We start from the raw sequence: 26,467 nt of genomic DNA, 5'->3' as shown, positions 1-26,467 counted from the left end.
CATTAGGAAGAGCCTAGAACTCTCCTTACTTCCATGTTAATGTTCTTTCTATTACTTTGCCAGGTTACCACTATAAGAACTTAAAATGTCATTCTTTTTGGTTTTTATTTTGAGGCAATGGGGGTTAAGTGAATTGCCCAGGGTCACACAGCTAGTGTCTGAGGTCAGACTTGAACTGAGTCCTCCTGACTCATGCTCTATCCACTGCAACCCCTAGCTACTCCCTATTCACATTCTTTAGATGGAATTACCTGGTCCCTCTTTTGCATTAATTAAGCAAAAATGAGTGGATTTCAGTCCCAATACTTCACTTTTCACTTAGGGGAGGTGGTCTAACTGATAGAGCTGTTTTTTATGTAGCATTTTAAGGCTTATAGAGTGCCTTTTCCCCAATGATCCTATGATGCAGGAAGGATGAGTATACCCATTTCATATATGAGAAGACAGACCTCAGAAAAGTTAAGTGACTTACCCAAGATCACATAACTACTAAGTGTCAGAAGCAGGATTTGAACCTAGATCTTCATGACTCAGTGCTCCTCTGCCTGCAGCATGCTAGAATCTGAGTCATAAGCACAATGCCTTGTAAATAACAGACACTCAGTAAATATCTGTTGAATTCCCAGGACTGAAGAATGTCAGAGTTGGCAAGGACCTTATAGACAGACCATATCTCCAGCCCGAATCTGAACAAAAACTCTTCTAAGATATGCCCAATGAGTTGTCATCCAGCCTTTGCTTGGTGACCTCCAGTGGAGGGGGAAGAGGGGACCCCTGACTTGCCTGCTTCATTTGTGGAGAGCTATGACCCAAATGCCATCAAGCCCAAGTTTGCTTATTTGTAATTTCTAGGGATTGCTCCTAGTCCTGGCCTCTGAGGCTGAGGACAAACCTATTCCCTTTTTCACTTAACAGTCCTTCAAAAATAGTTGAAGATAGCTATCATGTTCCCCCCAAGTTTTCTCCTTATTTCAGGTGAAATAAACTCAGTTTCTTCAAACATTCCTCATCTGGAATAAACTAAAGACACTTCCCCAACCTGGTTGCCCTCTTCTTGACTCTCTTGAGTTTCTCAACATCCTTCCCAAAATGTGACCCTCAGAACTGAAAACAGTATGCCAGAAATGACTTGATCAGGGTCTTAGATCAAGGCTGAGAAAAATCTCCTACAAGGAATGAGGCATCTTACACTGAGAAGCCCAAGAACTGAGAGTGGTGGTTTATTTCATTTTAACTTGCTTCCTTTCCTGGCTCCCACCCCCCAGCACCTCCACTGTCAGATTTCTTTTAGACCAGCCATGATTTCTCTCAGGTGGTTTTCCCCAGTGAATCAGCATTTCTTTGTTATAGTATATATTTATGCTTTTTATTCACTCTTTGTTCTGATCTTTTCTCTCTTTGCCTCTCCTGGGATGGATGTTTGAAGAGAGGTAAGATATTTGGGGTGCCCAAGTTGAATCTCCAGCCTGGTGAAGGTGGGGTGGGTGGGCATGTGGGGAAAGGAGTAGAACTAGGGGAAAAGCAGCCCCTATTCCTTCCTGTCCTTAAACTTGCAACTACACAACTTTTCTGCCTCTCTAAGACTTGTCATCTCCAAGTCTGATGACCAAATCAGTTAATGAATCAGTCAACAACATCATCTAACTTTTTGTTTTTAGAACCCCGTGATAAACACCATGATGGAATCCAGAAGAAGGAGGAGATAGATGTGGTCTTTGCCCTCTAAGGGTTCCCAGTGTGATATGGGGGAAGTAGTTCTTAACCCTGGGGAGCTCCCAACCTGATGGGAGAAAAATAGTCTCTGCCTTCAAGGAGATCTCCATCTGATAAGGGAGACTCAGTCATTGCCTTTGGAGAACTCTCAGTTTGCACAGGTGGGCCAGGACCAGGAGAGCAGATGAGTATGGCTGGCAGTGTAATCCCCAGATCTGATACCCAGAGGGGATGATTCCAAAGACAGAGCCCATGGGGACTGGTGACATTATGTGTGATGTCACTGAAAAGGAGAAGCTAGAGGCAGGGAAGAAACACGAGTCTGGGGGCCAAGCCTTATTGCCTTCTCCCTCTGCACCCTCTATCAAGTGAACAAAAGCCTTTTGGAACAAGTCAGGCCTTGGAATACCCTCCGTGTTCTTGTAAAAGTGAAGCAGAGCAAACTCCTCTATGAAAGAACATTGGAGAAGGGTCTTGGGTCCTTCCACTCCAGTCCAGAGAAGGTCAATGATGGTTAAGGCTTAAGCCAACAGGGAATCCTGGGAGAGGACCTTAAGTGCCTGGGAAACCCTGATTCAAGCGGTTCAGTTTGACCTGGATTATGGGAGCCAGGTGAAGCTGTTGAGCTCTTGGCCACTGTGGTTTCACTAGGGCTTACAGTTTGGGGGACACTCTGAGCCCCTCAGGGTTATGTCAGAGAGGCCTCAGAGCTTAGCAAGGTTGGAAGAGTTACAGTGTTTAAGGTAGTGGAAGAGAGCATTGACATAAAATTCAAAACAGCAAATTGAGGATGCCCTGAGGGATATTTGAGGGACTATAGATTTATACTCTGTTTTTCTGGGTCTCATATTTTTTTAGAAAGGCCTACTTTCCCTGAGATCACATTGATAGATGACAGAGAAAAGTGGTCTATAGATGCTATTGGTGGCAGGGAAATCCAGTGTTAAAAACTGCCCTGGAATAGCAAGGAATTAGCATTGCCAGAAAAAACTCAGGCTCATTCTCTGGGGTGCTTTGGAAATTTACCTGGTAGCTACCATCAGTCTCTTTCTCTTGGGCTCTTTTGGGGTTCTGGCCATTTTCCAGTTCCTTAGGCCCAGGCAACACCACCCCTTCTTCCCCAACTTATCTTTAACAGAAAACAAATGGGTTGAAATAAAACTTTACTCAATAATTCAGGGAAGAAATAAACAGAGAAAATAAGGACTATGCAGCTTAGGCAAATCTTTTTGAAGTAATAAAATGATAAAGTCAAAGAAATGACTCTTAATCTAGCTCCCCCCTGCTTTCCAAGTCTTCACATGTTTTTATCACAATCTAATATTAAATAATCTTGGAGTATTCACAGTGAATAATTTAGTTGTGGTTATTTTTTTATAGTAAAAAGTCACTTCTCTGGCAAACTCACTTGTTTGGAGAATAAGTGAGAGCCAGGAAGTGAACAAAATGGGCCTCTCAGCCACCAAAATAGATCATAAGATTGAAAACTGGAAGAGGCCATCTAGAGCCCACCCCCTTTTACAGATGAGGAAACTGAGTCCCTGAGTGGGAAAGTGACTTACCCAAGGTCAAACTGTAAGTAGCAAAGCCAGGACTCAAACTCATTTCCTCCAACATCGAATCAGTGCTCTTTCCACAATATCCCCATTGCTCTTTATGACACCAAGTCCATACATTTAAAGCTTATTTATTTTACTCAAAGGAGAGCCCCTCACTCAGAGTGTATTTACTTTTATTTTAGATACAATTCTAACATGTTTCTTTATCTGGTTTCCTGCTCTACAGCAGATTAGAAGTTTCAATAAGAGTATTAGGGCAGAATGATGCTGATAATAGCAAGACGTGACAGCAGACAGATTCACACGGAGGGAGGGGACAGGAAAATTGTAAAAAGCAGGAAACAAGATGAAAAAAACACAGAAGCCTGGGACTGTTTAATGTAGGCTCCAATAGTCCCACCCCCCTCAGTGGTCCCCAAGAGTATCTGGTCTTAGGATAGCCACTGATATTTGCAAAGATAGGAAAACGAAAATTGTGTTTAAAAGTTCTGTTTAAGAAACCAAGAGAGCAGGCCTTATGTTTTAGAAAGATTTTAATCCCCAATGGCTAAAGTAAAATTAAATTTATGTCTTTTAGAAAAAGGACAATTTTCAGTTACATGAAGAAATAATTCGTGGGGTTCACTTCATTTCTAAATTGTACTAGACAAGTGACTTTTAATATGTCTTCATGTGCATCATTATAAGAATTTGTATCAGCATAACTTTGCGTGTATTTTAAGACCATTTCACATTCAGTATTTTATTTTGTCTTTAAAACACCCCTGTGAGGTAGGTGAGAAGGAGATTATAATTTTCATTTTATAAATGAGGAAACAGGCCCAGGAAGCTGAGCAGCCATGATTTGCTGAGGGTCACATAGCTAAACTGACAGAACAGTCTGGGCTGGAACCCGGGTCTCTTGTCTTCTAAGTGAAATCAATTGAACATAGTCTCCTTTCCTGAATTTAGGGGTCTCAAATCAATCCAACGAGGAACTTTTTAAGGGAAGATTCTGGGAATCGATAGGCAAAGTCCCCTCCAACTCTCATCCCACTTCAGAATTCCAGGCCTGCAGTATTTTTCTCATCTGCCTCTCTCATTTTTTTCTTTCCCCTCTCAGAGAAAATCCAAGATCACAGCTTCCCGCAAACTCATGCTCAAGGTGGGTCTGATGCTGAAGCTTCCCTGGGGGCTACAACTGGGAGGAGGGGAGGTTGGAGTCCAGACCTTGGGGATGAATGAAAGGCACATGGCTTCCTCAACACCAATACTCTGGGCTGTGAGAGCCCCTATTCCTTCCTGTCCCCACATCCTGTAATTGTGCAGTTTCTCTGCTAGTCTGAGATGGTCATTTCCAAATCCAGTGGCCTAGTCAGACAACCAGTCTAGTGGTCCATCAGCTAACAGCATTGGCTGACATCCTCATGTGTATAGAACCTCACGTTCTAGGTACCGTGAGAGAATCCAGAGAAAGGAGAGATATTGTCTTTTCCCTTAAGGAGTTCCCAATCTGATGGGGAAGAAACAGTACCTACCTTTGGTGAACTTCCAGCCTGATGGAGGAAACAGTTCCTCTGCCTAAGAATCTTCCAAGATGGTGAGGGGGGAGTAGTCTCTGTCTTCAAGCAGCTTCCCATCTTATAGGCGAGACCTAGTCCCTGCTCGTAAAGGTCTTACAGTTTGATGGGGTGGGGGGAAATAGTCCTTCCTCCTAATGACCCCCTAGTTTAAAAGGAACAGAATAGTCTCCTTACCTCAAGAAGGTCCCCATTTGATAGGGGAGACTCAGCCCCTCTCCTTAGGGAACTCCCTAGAAGCCCAGGAGGGCCAGGACTAGTAGAGAAGGTGAATGTGTCCAGATAAAATCCCTATGACCTACCACAGGATGCAGAAGATGGATAGTAGGCAGGCTCACTCAGAACCTACCCTCTCTCTCCCATGATGCACCAGGGCACAAAGGGTGAGCAAATAATTCATCCTAGGTATCTGAGAGGTGTGCCTGGGATGGAGGAGGCATCAGTGGTGGTGAGAGGCAGGATGTACATTACTCCAGAGCTCTGTGAGTCTGGAAGAGGCAGAGTTAAAAGTAGGGAAGGAGGAAGTTTGATGGAAAGTGACTTAGGCACATGGATCATTCTAGCTTGTGGCCTGCTCAATCGATCTGTGTGTGCACAAATACCATGGGAAAATCTCTTAGCAAATACCCCTGCAATTAATTATGCAGAAATGCAGAAAGCCCACATGCCATGCTCGGACATACACACACAGTACCAGCTGTCTCAGCAGCCTGGTGCAGCATGTAAGGTGCCTTTTCTGCTCAGATACCATCAGGTCTTATGGTTATAGCTGGCTCTGGGGGAGGAGACCAAGGGGAAAATGGGAAAGGTAAAAAGATCCCAGTTCCTGTGCTTCCCTTGACATACCCATGCCCTCCAGAGCTTGATGCTGGCCAAAGCCAAGGAATGTTGGGAGCAAGAACATGAGGAAAAGGAAGCTGAGAAGGCCAGATACCTGGCTGAAAGGATTCCTACACTCCAGACCCGAGGCCTGTCACTCAGTGCCCTGCAGGTGAGCTTCAGGGAAACATTTATTAATGATAAATGTCTATTAAACTTTTGCTGTGTGCTGAGCTCTGTGCTAGGCATCCGGAAAGAGGCAAAGTTTAGATAAGACGTCACCCTAAGGGAGCTTATAGTGGTGGTCAGAGAAGATTCCAGTCTATATAATTAGAATATATAATATGACATGGTGAGAATATTGGAGGGGACACAGCAAAGCATGATAAAAGGTCTGAGGAGGAAAGTATTGCCAACAGCAGGGCATGGAGGAGGTGAGATTTTACTGCAGGTGAGCATCAAAGGATGGATAGGAATTTAATTAATTAATTAATTAATTTTATATTTTTATATTTTATTTTTATATATTATTACATATTATATATATTAAAAAATATAAAAAATTAATTAACAAAAAGGTGAAAAATTAGAGTGAGGGAATTCCAGGCATAGGAATGAAGGGAAGAAAGGGTAGATGTCATGTAATGTGTGGTCAGTGGGTAGAGAATTGTTTGGAGAGTGAATGGGTGAGAGGAAAACAACTTATTGTTCAAAAGATGGTCCATTTGGAACCCACCTTGCCATACTGTGATTTCATATTAGGTACAAGGAATGTCCCTTCTGCCTCCTCAAAAACTTCCCAACCTAGCCTGCCTGAAATTCAACGGATAAAAATTCATCCCTTTGACCTAAGACTTAGGGTCTTGTTAAGATCCAAATGTCCCTGGGAAGGAGCCGACTTTAAGCCTTATTAACCAAATGGACCTTAGTGTGAATAAGTCTATTAACTTCTTTCTGGAATATATAACTTGATGGGGTGAAAGGGGATGGGGAGGGAAGGCAAAAGACGATAAGACAAAGGGCCTCGCTGTGAATTTTGCCTCCCAGGGCCTGTTGGCTAAATTCTTGTTTCTCTCAATCTGTGTTTCTCTCAGGACCTGTGCAGGGAGTTACACGCTAAGGTAGAGGTTGTGGATGAAGAGAGGTATGACATCGAAGCCAAATGCAACCATAACACCCGGGAGGTAAGGATTTCCATAGACTGAGGGGAGTTCTGAGCTGAGAGCACGGAGGAAAGCTGCCACACTGTGAATGCATAATAATGATTTATAGAATTTTAAGGCTTAAAAAACTGCTTTCCTTGCAAAAATCCTGGGAGGTAGGTAGCACATACATTAAAAAATGTTTTTAGATTAATTTTATGCATAAGGACACTGAAATTCAGAGAAGTGATTCATGGCCCACACACTCAGCACCTGGTAGAGCTAGGACTTGATCCTGGTTCTCTTGACTCCAAATCTAGCATCCTTTTTGCTACAGCAAATGATAGGGAGCACAAGGACCCTGTCTAGAGAAGAGGGTGGAGGCCACATGTGGCCCTGAAGGTGCTCAAGTGTGGCCCTTTGACTGAATCCAATCTTTCCAGAACAAATCCCCTTAATGAAAGGATTTAACCCCTTAATGAAAGGATTTGTTCTGTGAAGTTTGGATTCATCCAAAGGGCCACACTTGAGGACCTAGAGGGCCATGTGTGGCCTCAAGGCTGCAGGTTCCCCACCCCTGGTCTAGAGCATCACTGGGCCACAACCAAATGCCTATCTTCCTAGTGTCCCATTCTGGGTTTGCCATTTGAATAATAGGAACCTTGGCAGCCTTGGTCTTGGGGTAAGAAGACCCAGTTTTGAAGTGCAGTTCTAACACCTGGTTCTGCATCCAGCTTTGATGTATTTCTTAGTACACAATCTAAAGCAGGAAACAAGGGCTGCATCTGAAAGGAACCGGGGGAAACCAAGTCCACAACTCTCCACCTTAGAGAGAGGACAAGTCTAACTCATGTGCTGGTTAAACTTACCTGGCCTTCGACGACCCTCCTGATTCTGATTCTAGGACTCTGTGGACTCCACTAACCTTCGGGCCAGGCCTCCCAGGACGGCAGAGATGAAATACATTTGCACAATCTACCTATTTTTCCTTACTAGTCCTCATTACTACATCAGCTTGCTCAAATGACTTTCCCTGATGGGTCACATTTTTAAATAATAATAACTGATGTGTATATAGTGTTTTGATGTTTTAGAAAGTGCTTTGTGCACTAGTGAGGTAGGTGCTACAGGTATTATTGTCTCCATTTTATTAGTAAGGAGCAGAAGCTCAGAGAGGTTGTCATTTCTCTGTGGTCAATAGTGAAGCAAGTACTGGAGGCAGGATTTGAACTCATGTTCTTCCTGACATGGGGCCAGGGCTTTATCCATTGTGCCATGCTGCCCATCAAATATATACAAAGAGGAGGTTAGGTTGGGTGATTCCTGAGGTCATTTCACTCTGTGATCCCATGGTCCACCTGGCCATGCCCTCTGCAGGCCTTCATAGTGGTACTTACCTCCTTGTGAATGTTGTAGCATTGTTACACAGGAGGGCAGAGATGAGGCATCCCACTGAGGGCCACCCTCCTCAGGTTTACAGGTAGGGCAATCAGGCTCGCCTCTTGGGCTCCCATGAGATAGGTGGATTTTGCAAAGTATTTCATCTCTGCTGTCTTAGGAGGACTGGTCCAAGGGGTAGTGGAGTCCATAGGGGTCTAGAATCAGAATGAGTTAGAACCCCCTTTAATCACACTAACAAGTCATTGTCTGCTTGGGGAGTGGGTGGAGGTTCCTTTTGACTACTCTTAAAGCTCTCCTAATGGCCTTCTCACTCTATCCTTCCTGCCAGATCAAGGACTTGAAGCTGAAAGTGCTTGATCTTCGGGGAAAGTTCAAACGCCCACCCTTGCGACGGGTGCGTGTCTCTGCAGATGCCATGCTTCGGGCACTGTTAGGCTCAAAGCACAAGGTGTCCATGGACCTGCGGGCCAACCTCAAGTCTGTGAAGAAGGAGGACACAGAGAAGGTGGGGCCTCTTCTCTCTTCTCACCCACCCCTTCAACCACTAGCTGTTACAGCTGTAGCTGTAATTCCAGATTTCCTGCTAGTCACATGGACTGTCCAATTGACTCAGTTTAAAGTCTGATCATTTATTTATGTCTTTCTAAAGGAGAAGGTACAGACGTATGCTAGGAGTTTGGGGTGTAGGTGATCACCGAACCTTACCATCCTGTGGGGTCCCTGTGTTACTAGCTTGGTTTGTGCTGGGATTAAGATGAAGTTGTTTTTTCCTTGGAGGAAATTTGAGCTCATTGGTGAAGATAGAGTCTCTGCCCAGAAGAAATCAGAATAGGATGTTTACTAGGAAACAATGAAGTAAGCCTGGAGGAATGATTGGACCTAGAATGGAGGCAGCAGACTAAGGAAGACAAGAATGAGACCTCACCCTACTATTGGGGCACTTACATCTGAAATAAAGTATCCTTGGGACTGAAATAAGGACAGATGGCATAGTGAGCTATCTCTCAACAACCAGTGAGAACCTCCCCCTGAAACACATGCTACTTCCTTCTTCTCATAGGGTCTAAACAGTGCCTCTACACTCAAACCTCAGGATTTCTCCAATTTCCCTTTCCTAGCCTTAGAGATACAGGGAAGGGAAACAGGAAGGGGGACTTTGTATTTTTTGAAGAAGCTGATTTTTTCCCCCTAGCCTGGTTTCTGTCATGGTTGCTAGACCTAGGCTGACTTCCTGGGCCGTCATTTCTCTTACTACTCTGGCCTATGTCTCTATCTTACAGGAGCGGCCTGTGGAGGTGGGTGACTGGCGTAAGAATGTGGAGGCCATGTCTGGCATGGAGGGCCGGAAGAAGATGTTTGATGCAGCCAAGTCTCCAACCACCCAGTGAAAGGTACCAGGTACCCTGGTTGCCCCGACCTCACTTGCATTCCAGTTCTTTGGCACTTTCCTCTTCATCTCTCTTAGTCTTAAGTAGGATTACGTCTGTGTCTTCGATGAGAATCATGAGAAATGTGAGGTTCAGGTTCAACTGGTCATGCTTAGGGCAACTTGGAAGATGTCTAGCATAGCAGAAGGAATACTGAATTTGGAAGCAGAAGGCATGAGATTGGATGCTGGCTTCTAAACTGTGTGACCTTGGGCAAGTCACATCATTTCTTTAGGTCTTTGTTGCCTTCTTTGTAAAATGAGGGCTATATGGTCTCTTAAGTTCCTTCCAGTTCTAACAATGTCAACTCTATATTGTAGTGAGGGAGAAGGGGTTGAGTCTTAGAGAGAAGTCTGGTTACCTAAGGTGGCTCAGGGACTTCCCAGCTGGTTGGGTCCAAGAAAAGAATGTAATGGCATGGTTTCTGAGGACCAGAAATTCTGGGGATGTAACCAAGCATCCTGAATGTTTTACCCAATAGTGAAAAGATATGAAGCTGGAACTGACTGTGGCCAAGAGATGGGCACAGCTAATGATGCTGGGGGGAGTGGAAGTAGACGAGGTTAGGGATAAAGCATGATGCCACAGAATGGAGATTGGGCTTATTCACAGAACTTGAGCACCTCATTTCATTTGTCTCAGTTTCCTCAGGCAGCTAGATGGCACAGAGGAAAGAATGACCTGGAGTCAGGAAGACCTGAGTTCACATCTGACCTCAGATGCTTATTAACTGTGTGACCCTGGGCAAGTCACTCAACCTCTGTTTGCCTGGAGGCAGCTAGATGGCCCAGTTGGAAGAGTGCTGGCCCCAGATCAGGAAGACCTGAGTTCAAAACCAGGCTCAGACACTTGCTAGCTGTGTGCCTCCTGGGCAAGTGACTTAACCCTGTTTGCTTTAATTCACTGGAGAAGGAAATGTCAAACCATTCTGGTCTCTTTGCTAAGAAAACAGTATTGTCCATGGGGTCATGGAGAATAGGACATGACTTAACAATAACCATCTGCTATTAAAGAAGAGTTAGGATATGAATGATCTAAAGCAGCAAATCTGGGATTTGGTGATGTCCTCTCATAACTCTGCTTATCTTAGATAAGTATTCATCTGTCCACGACGGACTCATCAGTGCTACCAGCACCATTCCCAGCAAGTGGAATGATACAGTCATTGCTCTTCTATGACTGAGAGTCCAGCTGGGAAGACAAATTACTTGCACCAGAATCCACTAAATGAATGTGTAAAACACCACGTGAATGAGGACAGGATTGAAACTGTCATTGAATCACAAACTGAGTCAGAAGGAACTCTAGAGGTCATCTAGTCCAGCCTAAACCTGTACAATGAATCCCCTTTGCAATATCCTGAGAGTTATCTGGCGCCCAATGTCATCAGGTGATGCAGAGACCACTGCCTCCCTCCTAAGGCAGCCCATTGCCTCTTTGGACAGCTCCACACTGAAGTGAAGAGTTAGGAACAAAGGGAGGAAACAAGCATTTATTAAATGACGCTTTACAAGTATTATGTCATTTGACCCTCACAATAATCCTGGGAGGTAGGTGTTATTATTATCCCCATTTTATAGTCAAGGAAACTGAGGCAAACCGAGACTGACTTGTCTAGGATCACACAGCTATCAAAGCTAGATTTGAATTTAGCTCTTTCCAATTTTGGGTCCAGAGTGCTATCCACTGCTGCATCTGAGCTACCTGTAGCACCTCAGGTAGGTCACTTCAGCTTACTGGACCTTGATTTTTTCATCCATAACATCAGGGGATGAAATCATCTGATTTGCAAGTCCCCTTTCAGAAATGAATTCGATGATTCAATGAAGCTAATAGTTAAAGTGATTTTCCTAATAACTTCTGCTCTTTCTAGTTCTGCCTTCTGGGCCAAGGGGGAAAGATTTCATCTATCCATGTAACACTCAGGCTATACACATCCTGTACAGGAGGGAATGCTGAAGGAACATGGAGTGAGGGAGTGACTATTTGGGTGGGGTGAGCAAGGAACAGCTTCTTAGAGGGAGGAGGAAGAGAAGAAAATTTAAAGTCAACTGGAAGGAATGGAATTAGCTGAGAAGAAAGAAGGGTTTTTCAGGAGACAACAAAAGCAGAGTCAGGAAGTAGCAAATTTTGTTTGATACAACAATTTAAACCTTTATTTAGTGCCTACTGTGTGCATTTGCACATTGGATACTGAGATGAATAAGGCCTGGTTCCTGTTCTCAAAGAGAGACAAAAGCAGGAATGGTGGTTCGGTTGGAGCCCAAGGGCCATACTGAGGGACTAGAATGATGGGATCAGAAGGGTGGGTGAGGCTGGGTGGTCAGAAGCTGTGAATGAGATACATTAGATAATATATGAATATGGAGTGATCTGCAAACTTTAAAGTTCTCAGAGAACGCCTATTGTTAATATTATTACCATTAGCATTTTTAGGTATGTTACAGTAAGTATAGGGAACCATTGTACTTTGTGTAGAACTTACAGAGTGGCAGTGATACTGGAGCAGTTCGCCATTTTCTTCTCCTGCTCATTTTACAGATGAGGCAAACAGAGGTCAATGACTTACCCAAGGGTCACGCAGCTAGTAAGTGTCTGATACTGGTTTTGAACTCATGAACATGAGTCTTCCTGATTCCAAACCCAGAGCTCTATTCACTGTGCCACCTAGCTTGGAGCCATCTCCAGTCATCCCGATCTATATCTTTCCACTGGACCCAGATGACTCCAGAAGAGAAAGTGAGACTGGTGACTTTGTCCAGCCCTCCCTCACTTAAATCCAATTCATTTGCAAGTCATGGTATCATCTTCCTGTTGGTAGGGTCCTTTTCAGAATGAAGGACCAGCAGCAATAGGGTGGCAGATATAAGAAATACATTTCTAACAATTAGGACCATAGATTTAGAGCTGGAAGGGTCCTCATCTAGTCCAATTCCCTTATTTTTCTAGATGAGGAAACTGAGGCCTAAAAGCAGATAAATGACCTGTCCAAGGTCACACAGATAAGAATTAAAGCAATTAAATAATAATGCAGAACTGGCACTTGCACCCTAGACCCCTGACCCCTGACTCCAAATCCAGCATTCCTTCCAATGACATCTGCCTTCCCCTTCTCCCTCTCCTTGGAAACTGCAGACCCCCCCCCTCCCCCCCGGGGAGTCACCTTGGAAGATAATGAGTTCTTTGTCATGGGAGGTCTTCATGTACAGGCTGAATGATGACTTGTTGGATGAGATGACCTCTGTGTTCCCTTCCAACGTAGATTTTATGATTCTATGAAAATTGCTTTGCCCTTCCTCAAGTATGCACTGACTGCCTGAGAAAGCCAACCTATGATTAAAAGTGTGCTATGCATAATTCACAAACAATCGAGCATTGACCACATTCTATTTCTTTGTCTTCACAGGTTGCTTTCACAAGCTTTGCAGGATCTCCATCTCACCCTTTGCTCCTTTCACCTTCCACACCCTTCTCCAACCCTGTCCAAGTCCCCATGGCCTATCTTCAGAGATGTCACCTGAATCTGTGACAGGGGACCTCCGCAGCCTTGGCATACCCCTAGCCCTCCCAACTTAATACGTCTGGACCTGGCCTCAGCCCTACTCCAGAACTGGGAACTGAATAAAGACCAAAGGGAAGGGAAAAATGGAAATATCCCAGAAACAAGGAAGTAAAAACCACTGGTCCAGACCATATCCAGCTAAGTGGATCTCCTTGGCTCCTTTTTAGGCACTGAGGCATCCTGAGTCATTTTTCCCTTACCTGCCCTCGGGCCCCAGAGCACTCACCTACCCACTGAAGGGCTGATATGGATCCTATAACCCTCCCCACTGTCTCCTCCTTTCCCTTCTTTTATGTACATAAGGTGTGGCCAGAATGAGTTATGTGCTGTCCATTAAATGTTACAGTTTCCTGGTCACTTAGGGGACTCCATGGTTTATGTGTGTCTGTGTGTGAGGGTAGTAGTCTTTGAACTGGGGGTGGGGAGACATTTGGTGGGACTGTGGGCATAGGGCTACCTCTCTCCACCTTCCTCCCAGGAGTGGAAGGCCTTGTGATTTTATGGCCTGGAGGGGAATCTTCACTTTGCTGGGAAGGAATTGAAACAGTAATTAGCTTCTGGGGCCATCCTTCATCATTACCATTATGGAATGAAGGCTGGAAAGCTCTTTGATTCTATAAAGGGCTTTTCAATTAAAAGGTATTTAGGATACAGTGACTTGGGAACCCGGGATGGGAGAAGGCTTTTTGACATTTCTAACTCCCCAGCAACTTATACTGTGACAGTTATCCCATAAGCTTCCCATTGGGCTAGATAAGAAGCCCTGTAGGACCTGTCCTATAGAAAGAACTGAAGTTAGGAGTCATGGGTTCTAGTCTCACCTTTGCTTCTAGGTGGCTTCATGACCTCTGGAAGCTTCAGTTTCCTCATCTGTGAAATGGGAATGATAACACCATAAATACCACAACATCTGGAGTACAGGGTTCAAATCCGGGTGCCACATCTTAGGAAGTACATTGATAAGCAGAAAATTATAATCATGGTGGTGAGGGGCTTTGAACATGTGGATTGGTTGAAGGAGTCAGGAAGATTTGATCTGAAGATGGTGCAACATAGCTGTCTTCAATTATTTGAAGGGCTGGCCATCTTTGGTTCTTCCACAAGATTAGACTTGTTCCACTTGGTCCAAGCCCACAGGACTAGAAACTGGCAATTGCAGAGTCAATTTTGGCTAAATGTTAGGGAAAATCACTTAGCATTTAGAACTGTGGTGGAATGGGAGAAATGGTTTCCCCTTTACTAAAGGCCTTCCCAAAAAAGTGTGAAGGACTCTTCTTTGGGGATGTTGCTGAGAACATGATGGTACAAGTGTGGGTTGGATTGGGTGGCCTCCCAGGTCTTTTGCACCCTGTGTTTCTGTGATCTTCTACTTTCTATCCACCCTCTCATTTTGTAGATGAGGAAACTGAGAGCCATAGAGATTGATTGACTTGTGTGTTTACAAATCGGTATAATACTATGTGGTAGGGTGACTATCATCAACCTCATTTTGTGGATGAGGAACTAAGAGTAGTGGGGTGAATTGCCTAAGATTACAAAACAATTAAATATCCAAGGGGGCATTAGAACCCAGGTCTTTGGCTCCTGACTTGGAGATTGGTATTCTCTATACTACATGTCATACTTAGCTCCCAATGACATCACACAGAATATCTCCCTATATTATCAAACTGTTCATTGTATTCCTGATCCTAGAAGCTCTGTCCAGGGACTAAATATACTGGGAGTATGATGAGAAGTGATATTCCAGGACTGACAGTATACAGGGCTCCCTCTCCTTCCTCATGATTTTATACCTGTCCCATTGATTGGCATTGATTGGTCAACAAGTCTCTACCCAAGCACCACTTAATGGTTATTGTTTGGGACCTGATGGTTCAGAGTGAATGTAAATAGAAAGTATTTCTCTTTTGGCCAGAAACCCAGAGGTTCTTTCCCTTGTAGTTTGATTTTTTTTTATTAAAGGGGCCATCCCTTGGCTCACTTCTTAAACAGCCCTAATCATTGAATGGGCATTGCCTCAGTCAATATGAGAACTCAGAAAGACTTTAGCTTAAAAAGGCCAAGGTCTCCCATTGCATCCTGTGCCATGTCCAGTTGTCCTGATCTATATCTGGCCACTGGACCCAGATGGTTCTGGAGGACAAATTGAGGCTGGTGATTTCGTACAGTCCTCCTCACTTAAAACCAATTCACTTGCAAGTCATGGCTTCATCTTCCTGTTGCCATGGTCCTCTTTGAGAACTAAGGACAAACCACAACAAACTGACCTATAACCCTCCCCCCCCCCACCTGGTCATCCTGTCAATCTCCCTTCTACCCTCATTGGCATCTTCTTTATCTTCTCCTTCAGGGATGGAAAAATCTAGCCTATATTCTGAGCTCTATCTGGTGACTCTGGGCTTTTCCGTTGTAAACTCAGTTTCTCTGTGGGCAGTCCTACTTTGAAGTCCTATTTGAAGGATGAAAATCAGATAGGACACCGATGAACAAGACCCAGGAAACATCTCTGTCCCTGCTGTCCTTCATTCTGACTCCTATTCCCTAATTCTGGCTTGTGGGAGAAGGATTATGCATGCTCCTCTTGGCCCAAAACCACAGAAACAGAAACAACGTATGGCAATTGCAGAGAGGTGGATATTGGCTAAGCTTTAGGAAAAATTGCTTAGCGTTTACTCTCCATAAGTGGAAAGGGAGTAATGGTTTCCCCTTTACACTCCAGCCCGGCTCCATCTCTTCCCTTCCCCTGCCAGGTGCCAACCTTCTGCCAACTCCCCTGTCATTGTGGGGAGGGTAACTGGACCTGACTGCTTCCCACCTAATCTGAATCAAAGCACAGATTGGCTTGGGCTCAACTCTTTATATAGGCACACCCTCTTTATGGAGTCAGTATATTATGGAAGCACTGGCAAAACAGATTTTTATAAATCAAATCTTTCCCATTGAATTCCCTTGCAAATTTTGATGGGTAGCTGGTGGAGATGCAAATTTAATCTCTACCTGGGGAAATACCTCTGAACAACGTAAATTGTCCCAAAGTTTAATGAGCTACCTCAGTAGGCTGTGGGTCCCTCGGGATGTCCACTGGTCATTGTACGTTTTGAAGGGGATTCCTATTCGGGTATAAATTCCCTAGATTGCCTGTGAAGTCCTTGTCAACTTTTCCATTCTGTAAAATTATCTGGGAACCCTGTTTAGCCAAGAGGAGGCATTGCAGTTCTCATTATTGCCACCAGGTGGCTCCTGCCACAATCACAACAATGCAAGGTCTATTTCCCACACTGAATATTGGACTTTTTTCTTTTTCTTTTTTAAGCCACTTTTCCTCCATCTCCTCAGCTGGTGCTTTCATCTGTACTCTCCCCCCTCTTTTCCCTCACATTTTATTCCTCCTGAGTCCCCAGGGCCTGATCATTTTCACCAGCTCCCTATTTTCACTGGACCTGAGAAGTTTGGAGGTTCCATCTATGGGCAAAGACCCTCCCACCATCCTGCTGCCACCCGGGTACCACCCCTCTTCTCCCCATAACCCAGGCTAGCTAGTTAGCTGAGGCCTCTTCCCCATGTCAGGAAGAGAATTGGCAAGGAGAGACAAAAATAGATAAGCAAACCTGCCAGGACAAAAGTGGGACACCTTATTGGAGAGACCAAAGGTTACAGGACCCAGATGAAGTCTGGGTAGGATGTGACAGCTCTTCACACTGGCCCCAGTTGCAACTGGTTATTCCCTGATCTGCCACTGCTTTCTGAAACTTGCTGGTCCACAGACAGTGGTAGCTATGAGGGATTATAGTCCAGGGGTGGGGAACCTGAGACCTCAAGGCCATGTGAGGCCCTCTAGGTCCTCAAGTGCAGCCCTTTGAATCCAAACTTCACAGAACAAATTCCCTTAATAAAAGGATTTATTCCATAAAACTTGGACTGTCAAAAGGTCATTCCCAAGGATCTAGAAGGCTACATGTGGCCTTGAGGCTTCAGGTTCCCTTCCCCAGGATTATACCACCTGAATTGGCCTGACTTCTCATTCCCTCTGCTGAAAATAAAAATAAAAATGTACTGGCCCCAGCTCTGCCCTCTATTCTGCCTAGAGCTTTATCAGTTATTGGTGCCAGGAGAGAATGAAGGTACAAAGGGCAGGGCCCAAGCTCCTCAGGGCAGAACCTACCCCCCCAAGACAGAAAAATCTGTGAACTCTGGGGAAGGTTGTTGGCTGAATGGAACCAGGTTCCCAAAGAGGGACAGTGGGTTATGTAGCCCCTGGTCCTGGAGGACAATCCTCCCTTATTCAGTGGTAGAGGGATCAGCAGACCAGAGTCCCTGAACACTTTCCACTATGGCCTGGTCCCTGAGGATGGACCCAGACTATTGTAGCAAAGTAGACACACACACACACACACACACTTATATACACATACATATATGTATATATGCCTCTCACAGCATTTTTTCTCTCTCTCTTTCTCTCTCTCTTTCTCACCCCACCCTCTCTGCCTATCTCTCTGCATCATTCTCTGTTTTTGCCTCTCTCTCACACATACACGTAAACATACATACATACATACACAGAGGAAGAAGCTGGAAAACCTGTTGAGCTTGGTAAACCCTACAGAGGATGGGGTTTGGGCCTTATGCCCAGCTAGCCACAGAAACCCACCCCTCCCCACTTAGACCCACCCAGCTGGCCCAGGGCCCAGGGAATAGCCCTCTCCTATCCTACCTTTTCTTTTTCCCTAGGTCCTGCCCTTTTTTATAGGACCCAGCCCCAAACACAAAAGCCAAATCTCAGCCTTGCCGGTCTAGCCCATTAATTGGGGGGACCCTGGCAGATTGCAGCCTCCACCCTGCCATGCAAAGGCTGTGAGGCCAACCCGTGGGTTGGAGTTAAGGCAAACACCTGGTAAACACAGGGCCCCAGGCCTTGGGCTGTGGGAGGCAGGGAGGAACTGAAGGAGAAGCCAACTCAAACAGACAGATGGAAACAGCTCTCTCAGCCTAAGCCTCTGAGAATCTCAACCAGCAGGGCCCCATCGAAAGGTATTCCTGAGGTCATCTGCTCTCTCTTCCTGTCTCCCGGCAGGATCATATTGAATCTATCAGTTGAACATAAGCTCCTTGAGGGCAGAAATTGCTTTTCCTGTTTTGTTTCTGAATCCCTAGCATTTAAAACAATGCCTGGTTAGTAATAAGTACTGGACAGATGTTTGTAAAATTGAATATGTTGTTGAATGTCCTCTGGGGAAGAAGATAGATGATCAGCTAGGTTTTAGATGCATGGAGAGCAATCCGAGCTAGACAGATCAATCAAGTGACAGATATTTATGAAGTACTTACAGTGAACCAGGAATTCTGCTAGGCACTAGACACAAAGGCAAAATTAAAATATCCTCTGCCTTTAAAGAATTCATGTCGTATTGGAAAAGACTTTATAAAGCTCTGGAAATGATGGGGGGAAGGATATTGCCATCCAAGAAAGAGTTCCTTTGGGGTAGCATTGATATCTTTGTGGGATGATTTACATGGAACCCTGGTGGAGACAGGGGGATGGACTGCATGACCTCTGAGTGCCTATCTGTTCTCTTTTATACATTTTTTTACTAATAGAGTCACTAAGCATCCACTTAGGTATCAAATCTAGCATGATACAAAGTAGAGAGCTGGCTTCTTCCTGGCAGGAAATCTTTTACCATACCAGGATTGAGTAAACCTGGGCATGAATGGCAGGCCCCAGGCTTCCATCAGTAGCTTTCCTAGGCAAAGCACAGGAGAGCCACAGATCTACAGTTGGCAGGGCTTGAGAGAGTCTAGTTTAATCCCTGGGAGAGTTGATTTGCCCGAGGACACCCAGGTGGTAAGTGGCAGGACCAGCATTCAGACCAAGCAACAGTTGATTGCAAGTTCACCACATTTTCCACTGTACCATGAACCTCTTGAGGAGTTAGGGAGAAAGAAAGGGAAGGGAACCCCTCTGCTCCTTGAGAGAAAAGCAGAACCTATAAAGGACATACAAGTAATGTGTGAATATAAGGGTGGAGGCTGTTCAGGGAACCTGCTCTCTTGTTGACAGTGGCTCACCAGGCAGGCCGCCATCTTTGCTGGAGGGTGGAACATACTTGTAGTGCTTCTCATTGGCAGGGCCAGAGTAAGATGGTTACCCCAGGACACAATGGGTATGTATAACCCCAGAAGCTAAGCCCTTGGGGAGAATGTCTAGGGGTTTGGATGACAGCTGCCTCTTCTCCCTCCTGTATAGGTCCATACTCCACTGTCATCTTGGGGAGTCTCACCTTAGGTAGTATAGTGTATAGTAGGGCAGGGCTGGGTAGAGCTGTTCTCCGGAAACTGGGGCTAAAGTGCTGAGCAGATGAGGGAGTGGGGAGTTAAACATTAGCTCTGATGGCCCCCCAGGGAGGGAGCTAGATTCTCTGCATGGCTCTGTTCAGGTCACCCTAAGGGTCAATCTTGTTCCAGGTGGGTGACCAGACTGCAGAGGCCTGGGGACCAGTTCATGGAACAGCTTCCCCTCCCACCCCCAGCAGAGCACTTTTCCATGAAGGATTCCAGAGCACCCTTAATCATTAGACTCTCTTTTGTAGGGGGGGGGCAGGAGAGGAATGAAAAGGAGTAGTTTAAGACTCATAAAATTTTACAGCTGTAAGGGCCTTTAGAGAGCATCAGGTCCAACCTCCTTCATTTTACAGATTAGGAAACTAGACTCAGAAAATGTAAGTGACTTGACCAATGACACACAGCGAATTAAATTAATAGCATAGCTGGAGTATGGAACCTTGTTCTCTTGAGTGCCAGCCCAGTGTTCTTTTTTACTTCATTACAATGACTAACTGAGGGTTTCTGAGGGAAAGTAGGCTACAGGTTGGAGAGCTCACCTCTATTCCCCCAGCCAAGGGTACAGGTAGCCAGACCCCTAGCCCACCAACCCCAGTGATTATGTAGCCTCTCTGTGTGGCATGGGTGATATGAGCTAGTCCCCCTTACCAACCCTCTCTAGACAACATGGACCTTATTGGCTCTTTCCCCCTGACCTCACCTATGTTGGGTCAGACCTCTAGCACAGGGCCACCAAAAAAGGTCCCTATATGCATCTTTGTGTAGATTTATATGTAGTTATTATATGTATTATATTCATATATGGGTTGGCCACACCCATAACATTTGGAGGAGAAAAACTTATTTGAGGCCACCTTGAGCTTGGGAGTCTAGGTAACTATTGGTCCAACAGGTAAGAACTGTTTCTCGCTTAAGCTGTCTTTTCTATCCTCCAAAGTCTTTCTATCTCTTGTTAATGTAGCCAAGCCTGACTACTTGCATGATAGATAATTTAAATGTAAATGATTGTGCTAGTATATATTCATACCTGTATGTTTTGTGACTATATACACATATATAAAACACTATATATATGTGACTATATACGTACACACATATATGTGTTGTTAAATTTATGGACAAACTTTATAGATGTATATGTGTCTGTGTATGTGTGTGTATTAGTTTGGTTTGGATATGACATTAGGTGGGATCTCCCTAGCTCTCCATTCTAGTTCATTTCCTGGCAGGTCTAAGAGAAAAGAGAACTGTCCCCTTGCCAGGGAAGGTGGGGGTAGGGAGTTCAGAATCCAGGATTTCACAGAGCAACAGAGTCTTGGCTCAGCAAGATAGATAGATAAATAAAGATAGAAAAATTGGTCACTATAGACATCTAGATATAGACAGATAAAAATAGACAAAGAGTCAAATAGCTAGCTATGTAGATAGATAGAAAGATAGATAGATAGATAGATAGATAGATAGATAGATAGAAAGAAAGATAGATAGAACTTTTATTGGACACTTGTTATGTTTTAGACACTGTACTAAGCAGTGGAAATTAAAATATAAATAAGCAAGTCTCTACCCTCAGATTACATTCTAATTAGAGAATACAACACACAAAGTGGTACTGGGAAAGGGGGGGGGGGGCAGCAATATAGTGTGGCTATAGCTGCCAAGTGTCATGGAGGCCACCAACTATTGGAGACTATCTAAAGTTCTGCTGGGAGGGGGTAGAGGGGAGAAGATGAGATTGATGGCCTGAGGAGAGGCAGCATGGAGGGGATATGGCCCCTAGAGCCTGACTCAGACCCTCCTTGTGGACAAATGTACTGTTTGTGACTCTTTACAACATGGATTACAAAGGGAAGATGGCCTCAGATTATCTCAAAAGTCCCTGGATTTGGTTTGGAAATCCCCAGTAATAAATGCCATCCCATTTGACCCTTTGTAGGAATTTCCCATATGATTTCACACCCAGTAGAGTGATCAGTGAAAGGGATGAGACTTCAGGGGTCTTCTCTTGTAGGAAGGAACTGAGCCCCAGCTGGGTTGTCCTTTGGCTTGGGTTCCAGGCAATGTGTGGCCTGGGAGCTCCCACTGTTGAAAGGGTCTATAGGAAAATCATATAGCCCAAGGAAAAGCTTGGGCTAAAAAATTCTTTAATTCCTTCAGATCCAGGCAGCAGTAGATGTTGAAAGAAATTCACTGAAAGTGAATCAGGCCTTCAGGTTCATGTGGAGCAGAACCTGCTACCCAGTACCTGACCCTGGTCCAGATTCTTCTCCTTATAGTAATATAATGATGGCCACTTTGGAGAGAGTTGTGTGTATGTGTATCACTGTGTTTTCCCTCCATTCTCAATTCCAATCACTCACAAGTATTTACTGAGTACCTGTGATATCCCTGGCCTTAGGATGGATTGTTTGACAGATACAGATATAGAAGGTATAGTCCCTGTCCTCAAGATGCTTACATATCTCTCAGTCACAGGTACTAAAGACATCAAAAATAAAGCTCTCACTTTCATAGTCCTTAGCACAGTCAAATCAATGTGTATTATCAATGGAAATGATGGTAAAGAAGATTCACTGTCATCTGCCTGGCTGCTGTCCACTAAGGCCTTTCTGCTTGATTTGTAGCTGAGTTCTCCTATTTCCATCTCTAAACCAAGGGTGGGGAAGCTTCGGCCTCGAGGTCACATGTGGCCCTCTAGGTCCTCAAGTGCAGCCCTCAGTCAAAGGGACCTTTGCTAAGCCATGTTAGAATATGAGTTCCTTGAGTTCAGGGACTGTCTCACTTTTCTATTTGTATACCTACGTTTATACAGACTATTTGTGCCTGACCTGTGCTAGAGCCTTCCAAGCGCATAATGGTCTGATCAGTCACAGTCAGGCACACTGTTTGCTGGACAGAACATAGTGACGTCATTTTGGTTTTCTTTGATATGAACGACAACAACCACAACTATCACCATGGATTTAGCACTTGGCTTTGAACAAAGTAAGCACTTAATACTTTTTAAAATTCATTCATTACAGTCAAGCTGGACACCCATAATCAGGATGGGATCATCTGTAGGGCACATTCCTAGGATATTTCCCTTGGGCAGAGTAGTAAGAGGGTCCAGCCCAGAGCCCTAGGATCTTCTTAAAGGACAAAGTTCAGATTCTACTGAAGGTCATATCCAAGAGGTGTCTCACACTATCCACTGCTTTCTGTGCCCCACACTAGTCCACCAAATAAGCCCAATCTTAGCATGGTGGTTAGGTAATTCATAACTCCATTACCTCCACCCATGATAGGTAAAAGGAGCCCTGGCTCTGCCTTCCAGGTAGCTCCAGGGCCACGACCTTCAGAGAGACTTTCCTGATTCTTCTATTTGTTTGTGCTGTTCCTACCCTTCCAAAATTATTAAATAGATATTTATATTATTAAATTATACATTTATAAAACATATAGTAGATATATAACATTTTGTATACTGCATATATATTATGCACGTGTGTGTGAGTGTGTGTGTAGTAAGCATATAGGAATTTTTGTCCTTTCCCCATGACAGAATGTAAGCTCCTTGAGGGTGGGGACTGCCGTGGGCTGCTCAGTGTCCAGCACTTAGCATGATTCGGAGACATGAATAAGAAATGACCAGGCCATGTGGGTAGTTCAAGGAAGAATGATGAACTCCATTTATTGATTCCCAGGACAAGGTTTTAATAGAGCAAAAGAGATAAAGGAAGGGAACTCAAGTATTCTTATCATTATCTTAGTCTGTTATATCCTGGAAATAGCACAGAATAGATAATTTGATAAGGATTTGTTATCTAGGAGACTAAAGTCTTAGGGTAAAACCTTTGATCTAGGCCTCAGGTACCTGCTAATACAGCTGCAGTCATAAACTGATACAATTGAGAGCAAACTTTAAAGCCAAAGCTGCAATCCTCAAAAGACATCACGTTTAGAGCTGACCACCCAAAGATACCTGAGTGCTGAATCAAATATTTTAGCTCTCAATAACTAAAATCTTGGGGTACATATTGATCTCAGAACTCAAACAACATCCTTATAAGTGTAACCCATATCAAAAGAACTCAGGAACTAACTTGATGGAAAGTTGCTTCTCAAAGAAGTCTTTGATATTTGGGTCCACTGATATTAAGGTAATTATCTGAAATCCTGGCTCAGGTCTCTTTGGCTCCCAACAGGGGACTGTTTTGTTTGGCTTTGTATCTCTAGAGTCTAGCACAGGGTTTGGAATGTAGTAACATGCTGAATTGCATTGAATTGCTTCCCTGTGTAACTTTGGGCAAGTCACTTAATCCAGGCCTCAGTTTCCTTTTTTGTAAAATGAAGGGATTGGATGAAATAATCAATAAGTTCCCTTCCAGTTCTGGATCTTCTACAAACTTTCTAGCCCAGGAGAGAAGAAGAGAATGCAGAGACCCCAGGGCATCACATTCAAATCAGAATGAATCACCTTTTAGGTAACTAAAGAATCTACAAGTGTTTGTTTACTAAGCATCTACTCTGTTTCTGTCACTGTCCCAGGTGCTAGAGGTGCAAAGACAGAAGTAAGAGTCGTTCACTTTAAGGAGCTAAACAGGGGAGGCACCTTCATCCAGGGGGAGTCCGGAAGGACTTTAGGGAGGAGTTAGCACTTGAGCTAATCTTTGAATGAAGCTAGAGATCTGGAGAGATGGAGGTGCGGAAGGAAGAGCATTCCATGCTAGAGGAACAGATAGCTTGTGCAAAATAAGAGCAGAAGAAGGAGCCTCATGTTTAAGGAACAGCAAGTAAGACAGTTTCATTGGAACAGTGTGATTGAGGGAGAGCAGTAACATGTAATCAACCTAGAAAATTCTCATTTATATATCTATTTTTTCAAATGGATGTAGTGACTGACCTGATGAATAAAATACAAAACTAATCTCATAACTTTTTCTCATTATGTACCATCTCAAGCTGCAGACAGAGTAGTTATTATCATGATGGGGGGGGGGGGTTGCTATGAAATTTTTTGCCATTGGAAAAAAAAAAAACTTCATTCTTAAAAAAAAAAAAGCTGGGAATCACTGACCTAATCCAATCCTCCCCTTTGACAGAAAAGTCAGCAGAAACCCAGAGAAAGGAAATGAGTCACTCCCAACAGTGAAGGAAGATTTCTTTTTAAAATTTTTTTCTCAATTACATCTAAATTTTTTGCCATTTTTTAAAAATTGAGTTTCAAATTCTCTCTCTGCCTCCCTCTCCCTCCCCTCCTTGAGAAGGCAAGCAATTTGATATAAATTATATGTGAAGTCTTGCAAAACATATTTCCATATTAGCCATGTTCCAAAAGAAAACACAGACTCCCCCACCCCCAAGAAAAATAAAGTTTAGAAAAAGGTACGCTTCGATCTGCATTCAGACTCCAGCAGCTCTTTCTCTGGAGGGGGAGAGTATTTTTCATCAGAAGTCCTTCAGAATTGTCTTGGATCATTGTATTGCTGAGAATAGTTGAGTTACTCACAGCTGATTGTAGGACAATATTGCTATTACTGTGTACAATGTTCTCCTGGTTCTGCTCACTTCACTTTGCATCAGTTCATATGCCTTAGGGAAGATTTCTTAAAGAAGCTAGGATTTTGGACATTCCTTGGAGAAGAAGGTGGTGGAGCAGACTCTGCATTTGTGCAGTGTTTATGTAGAAATCAATCTGTATCCATGTCAGTGTCTTATAACAAGAGTTTCTAGACTATGTAACCTGATGTGCTAAGGACCTAACCAGTGGGTAATGGTGTATACTCCCCAATGGAATGTGAGCTTTTTGTGGACAGAGATTATTTTACTTTGATCTTTGTGTTTCTAGCTCTTAGCTGCGTTAGCTCCTAGCACAGTGCTCGGCACATAGTATCATTCTTGTTGATTGATTGGTTGGTGACAATTGGGCCATGATCTATAGCATGACACCTCTACACTCCCTATTCACCCTATTTTCGAACTCAATTCCATTTTTTCACAGAATCACAGAACACTAAAACTGGAGTGGACTATCTGTTCCAACTCCAACTCTCTCATTTTACAGATGAGGAAACTGAGGTCCAGCAAGGCAAAGTGATGCCTCACTGATCCAGGGCTGCCTCTTTTAGTTACTTCCCTCTTCCACTGAGGACAGGAAGTTCCTCAGTTCTTGATGGACCTGAGTCATTAGGGGAAGATAAAACTTCCCTGCCTCTCAGCCTCCAGACCCTCCCTCACCCCACACTGAGGTTGCTGGCACCTCACCCGACCCGAGATACTGTCGCAGACCCGTTGAAGCTAAATAGAAGCTGGATGGTGATGGAGATGGACAGATTGCTCAGAGAGAAAGCTGAATTTGGAGCCAACAGCCCTGGGTTCAAGTGCTTATTCTGCTACTTATTTTTGGCCTTCGGAAGTCAGTTCCTGCTCTCTGGGCCTCAATCTCCTCATTTGTAAAATGAAGAGGTTGGAATAAGACAATCTTAAGGCTTCTTTTAGCTCTATCATTCATTCTATGCTTCTAGTCTTACTCTGGGACTCCAGACTCAAATGCCTGTTTTAAATACTTGTCCCCATTACCTCTTCCCTTCTGGGAGAAAGGCGTTTGCCCCATCTTACACCTTCCCCCGACTTCCATTTTCCACGATTTTAGGGGACCCTATACTCTCTATCTGGGGTATGCCTTATATGCATTATACTTCGGTAAGCCAACGTTGCAGATAGACGGAGGCAGTGGGAGCTGTTTGCACGCTCCGCTCAATGAAAGGGTTCGAAAGCCAAGGAGAAGGGTGTGTCGGGGGGGGGGCGGTACTACTGCGTTCTTTAGACATTACATTACGGTACCCACTCTACCTTTTCCGCTTCGCTTCCTGCTCTTGGGTTTCTCTGGGATAAGTCGGTTTACCGGCAGCCGAGCTGAGCGGGTGAGATCAGTCTGACCCCGATCCTCGGGTTACTC

The 26,467-nt window shown here is 44.2% G+C and overlaps 1 protein-coding gene and 2 long non-coding RNA genes across 4 annotated transcripts in view; 1 reads left to right on the top strand and 2 right to left on the bottom strand.

Annotated features, from left to right (window-relative positions):
• LOC138151075 (uncharacterized) overlaps positions 1-5,684 on the bottom strand; it is a 20,472-nt gene extending 14,788 nt beyond the window's left edge. Inside the window, exon 1 of the long non-coding RNA XR_011165738.1 lies at positions 4,790-5,684. This is a non-coding gene — a long non-coding RNA (uncharacterized lncRNA). The remainder of the gene's footprint in view (positions 1-4,789) is intronic.
• Positions 1-13,539, top strand: part of TNNI1 (troponin I1, slow skeletal type) — an 18,745-nt gene extending 5,206 nt beyond the window's left edge. Inside the window, exons 3-8 of one of the 2 annotated variants that reach the window (XM_069074547.1) lie at positions 4,375-4,416; positions 5,691-5,822; positions 6,745-6,834; positions 8,522-8,698; positions 9,474-9,584; positions 13,027-13,539. In XM_069074547.1, coding sequence (XP_068930648.1) covers positions 4,408-4,416; positions 5,691-5,822; positions 6,745-6,834; positions 8,522-8,698; positions 9,474-9,581 — 516 coding nt within the window. In that variant the 5' untranslated portion in view covers positions 4,375-4,407 and the 3' untranslated portion in view covers positions 9,582-9,584; positions 13,027-13,539. Of the gene's footprint in view, positions 1-4,374; positions 4,417-5,690; positions 5,823-6,744; positions 6,835-8,521; positions 8,699-9,473; positions 9,592-13,026 lie in introns of both variants that reach the window. The other variant, XM_069074548.1, reaches the window with a different exon arrangement.
• On the bottom strand, positions 8,538-26,467 carry LOC138151073 (uncharacterized). The gene is made up of 3 exons (XR_011165737.1): positions 26,362-26,467; positions 13,409-14,052; positions 8,538-8,705 (listed from the first exon to the last, which is right to left on the bottom strand). It is a non-coding gene; the product is annotated as an uncharacterized lncRNA (long non-coding RNA).

This window comes from Petaurus breviceps, unplaced genomic scaffold (genome assembly GCF_028583685.1).
Source record: "Petaurus breviceps papuanus isolate PSGF00001 unplaced genomic scaffold, PetGlider_PUasm1.0 90895, whole genome shotgun sequence".
Lineage (NCBI taxonomy): Eukaryota > Metazoa > Chordata > Mammalia > Diprotodontia > Petauridae > Petaurus > Petaurus breviceps.
This window is presented reverse-complemented; position numbering and strand designations above follow the sequence as displayed.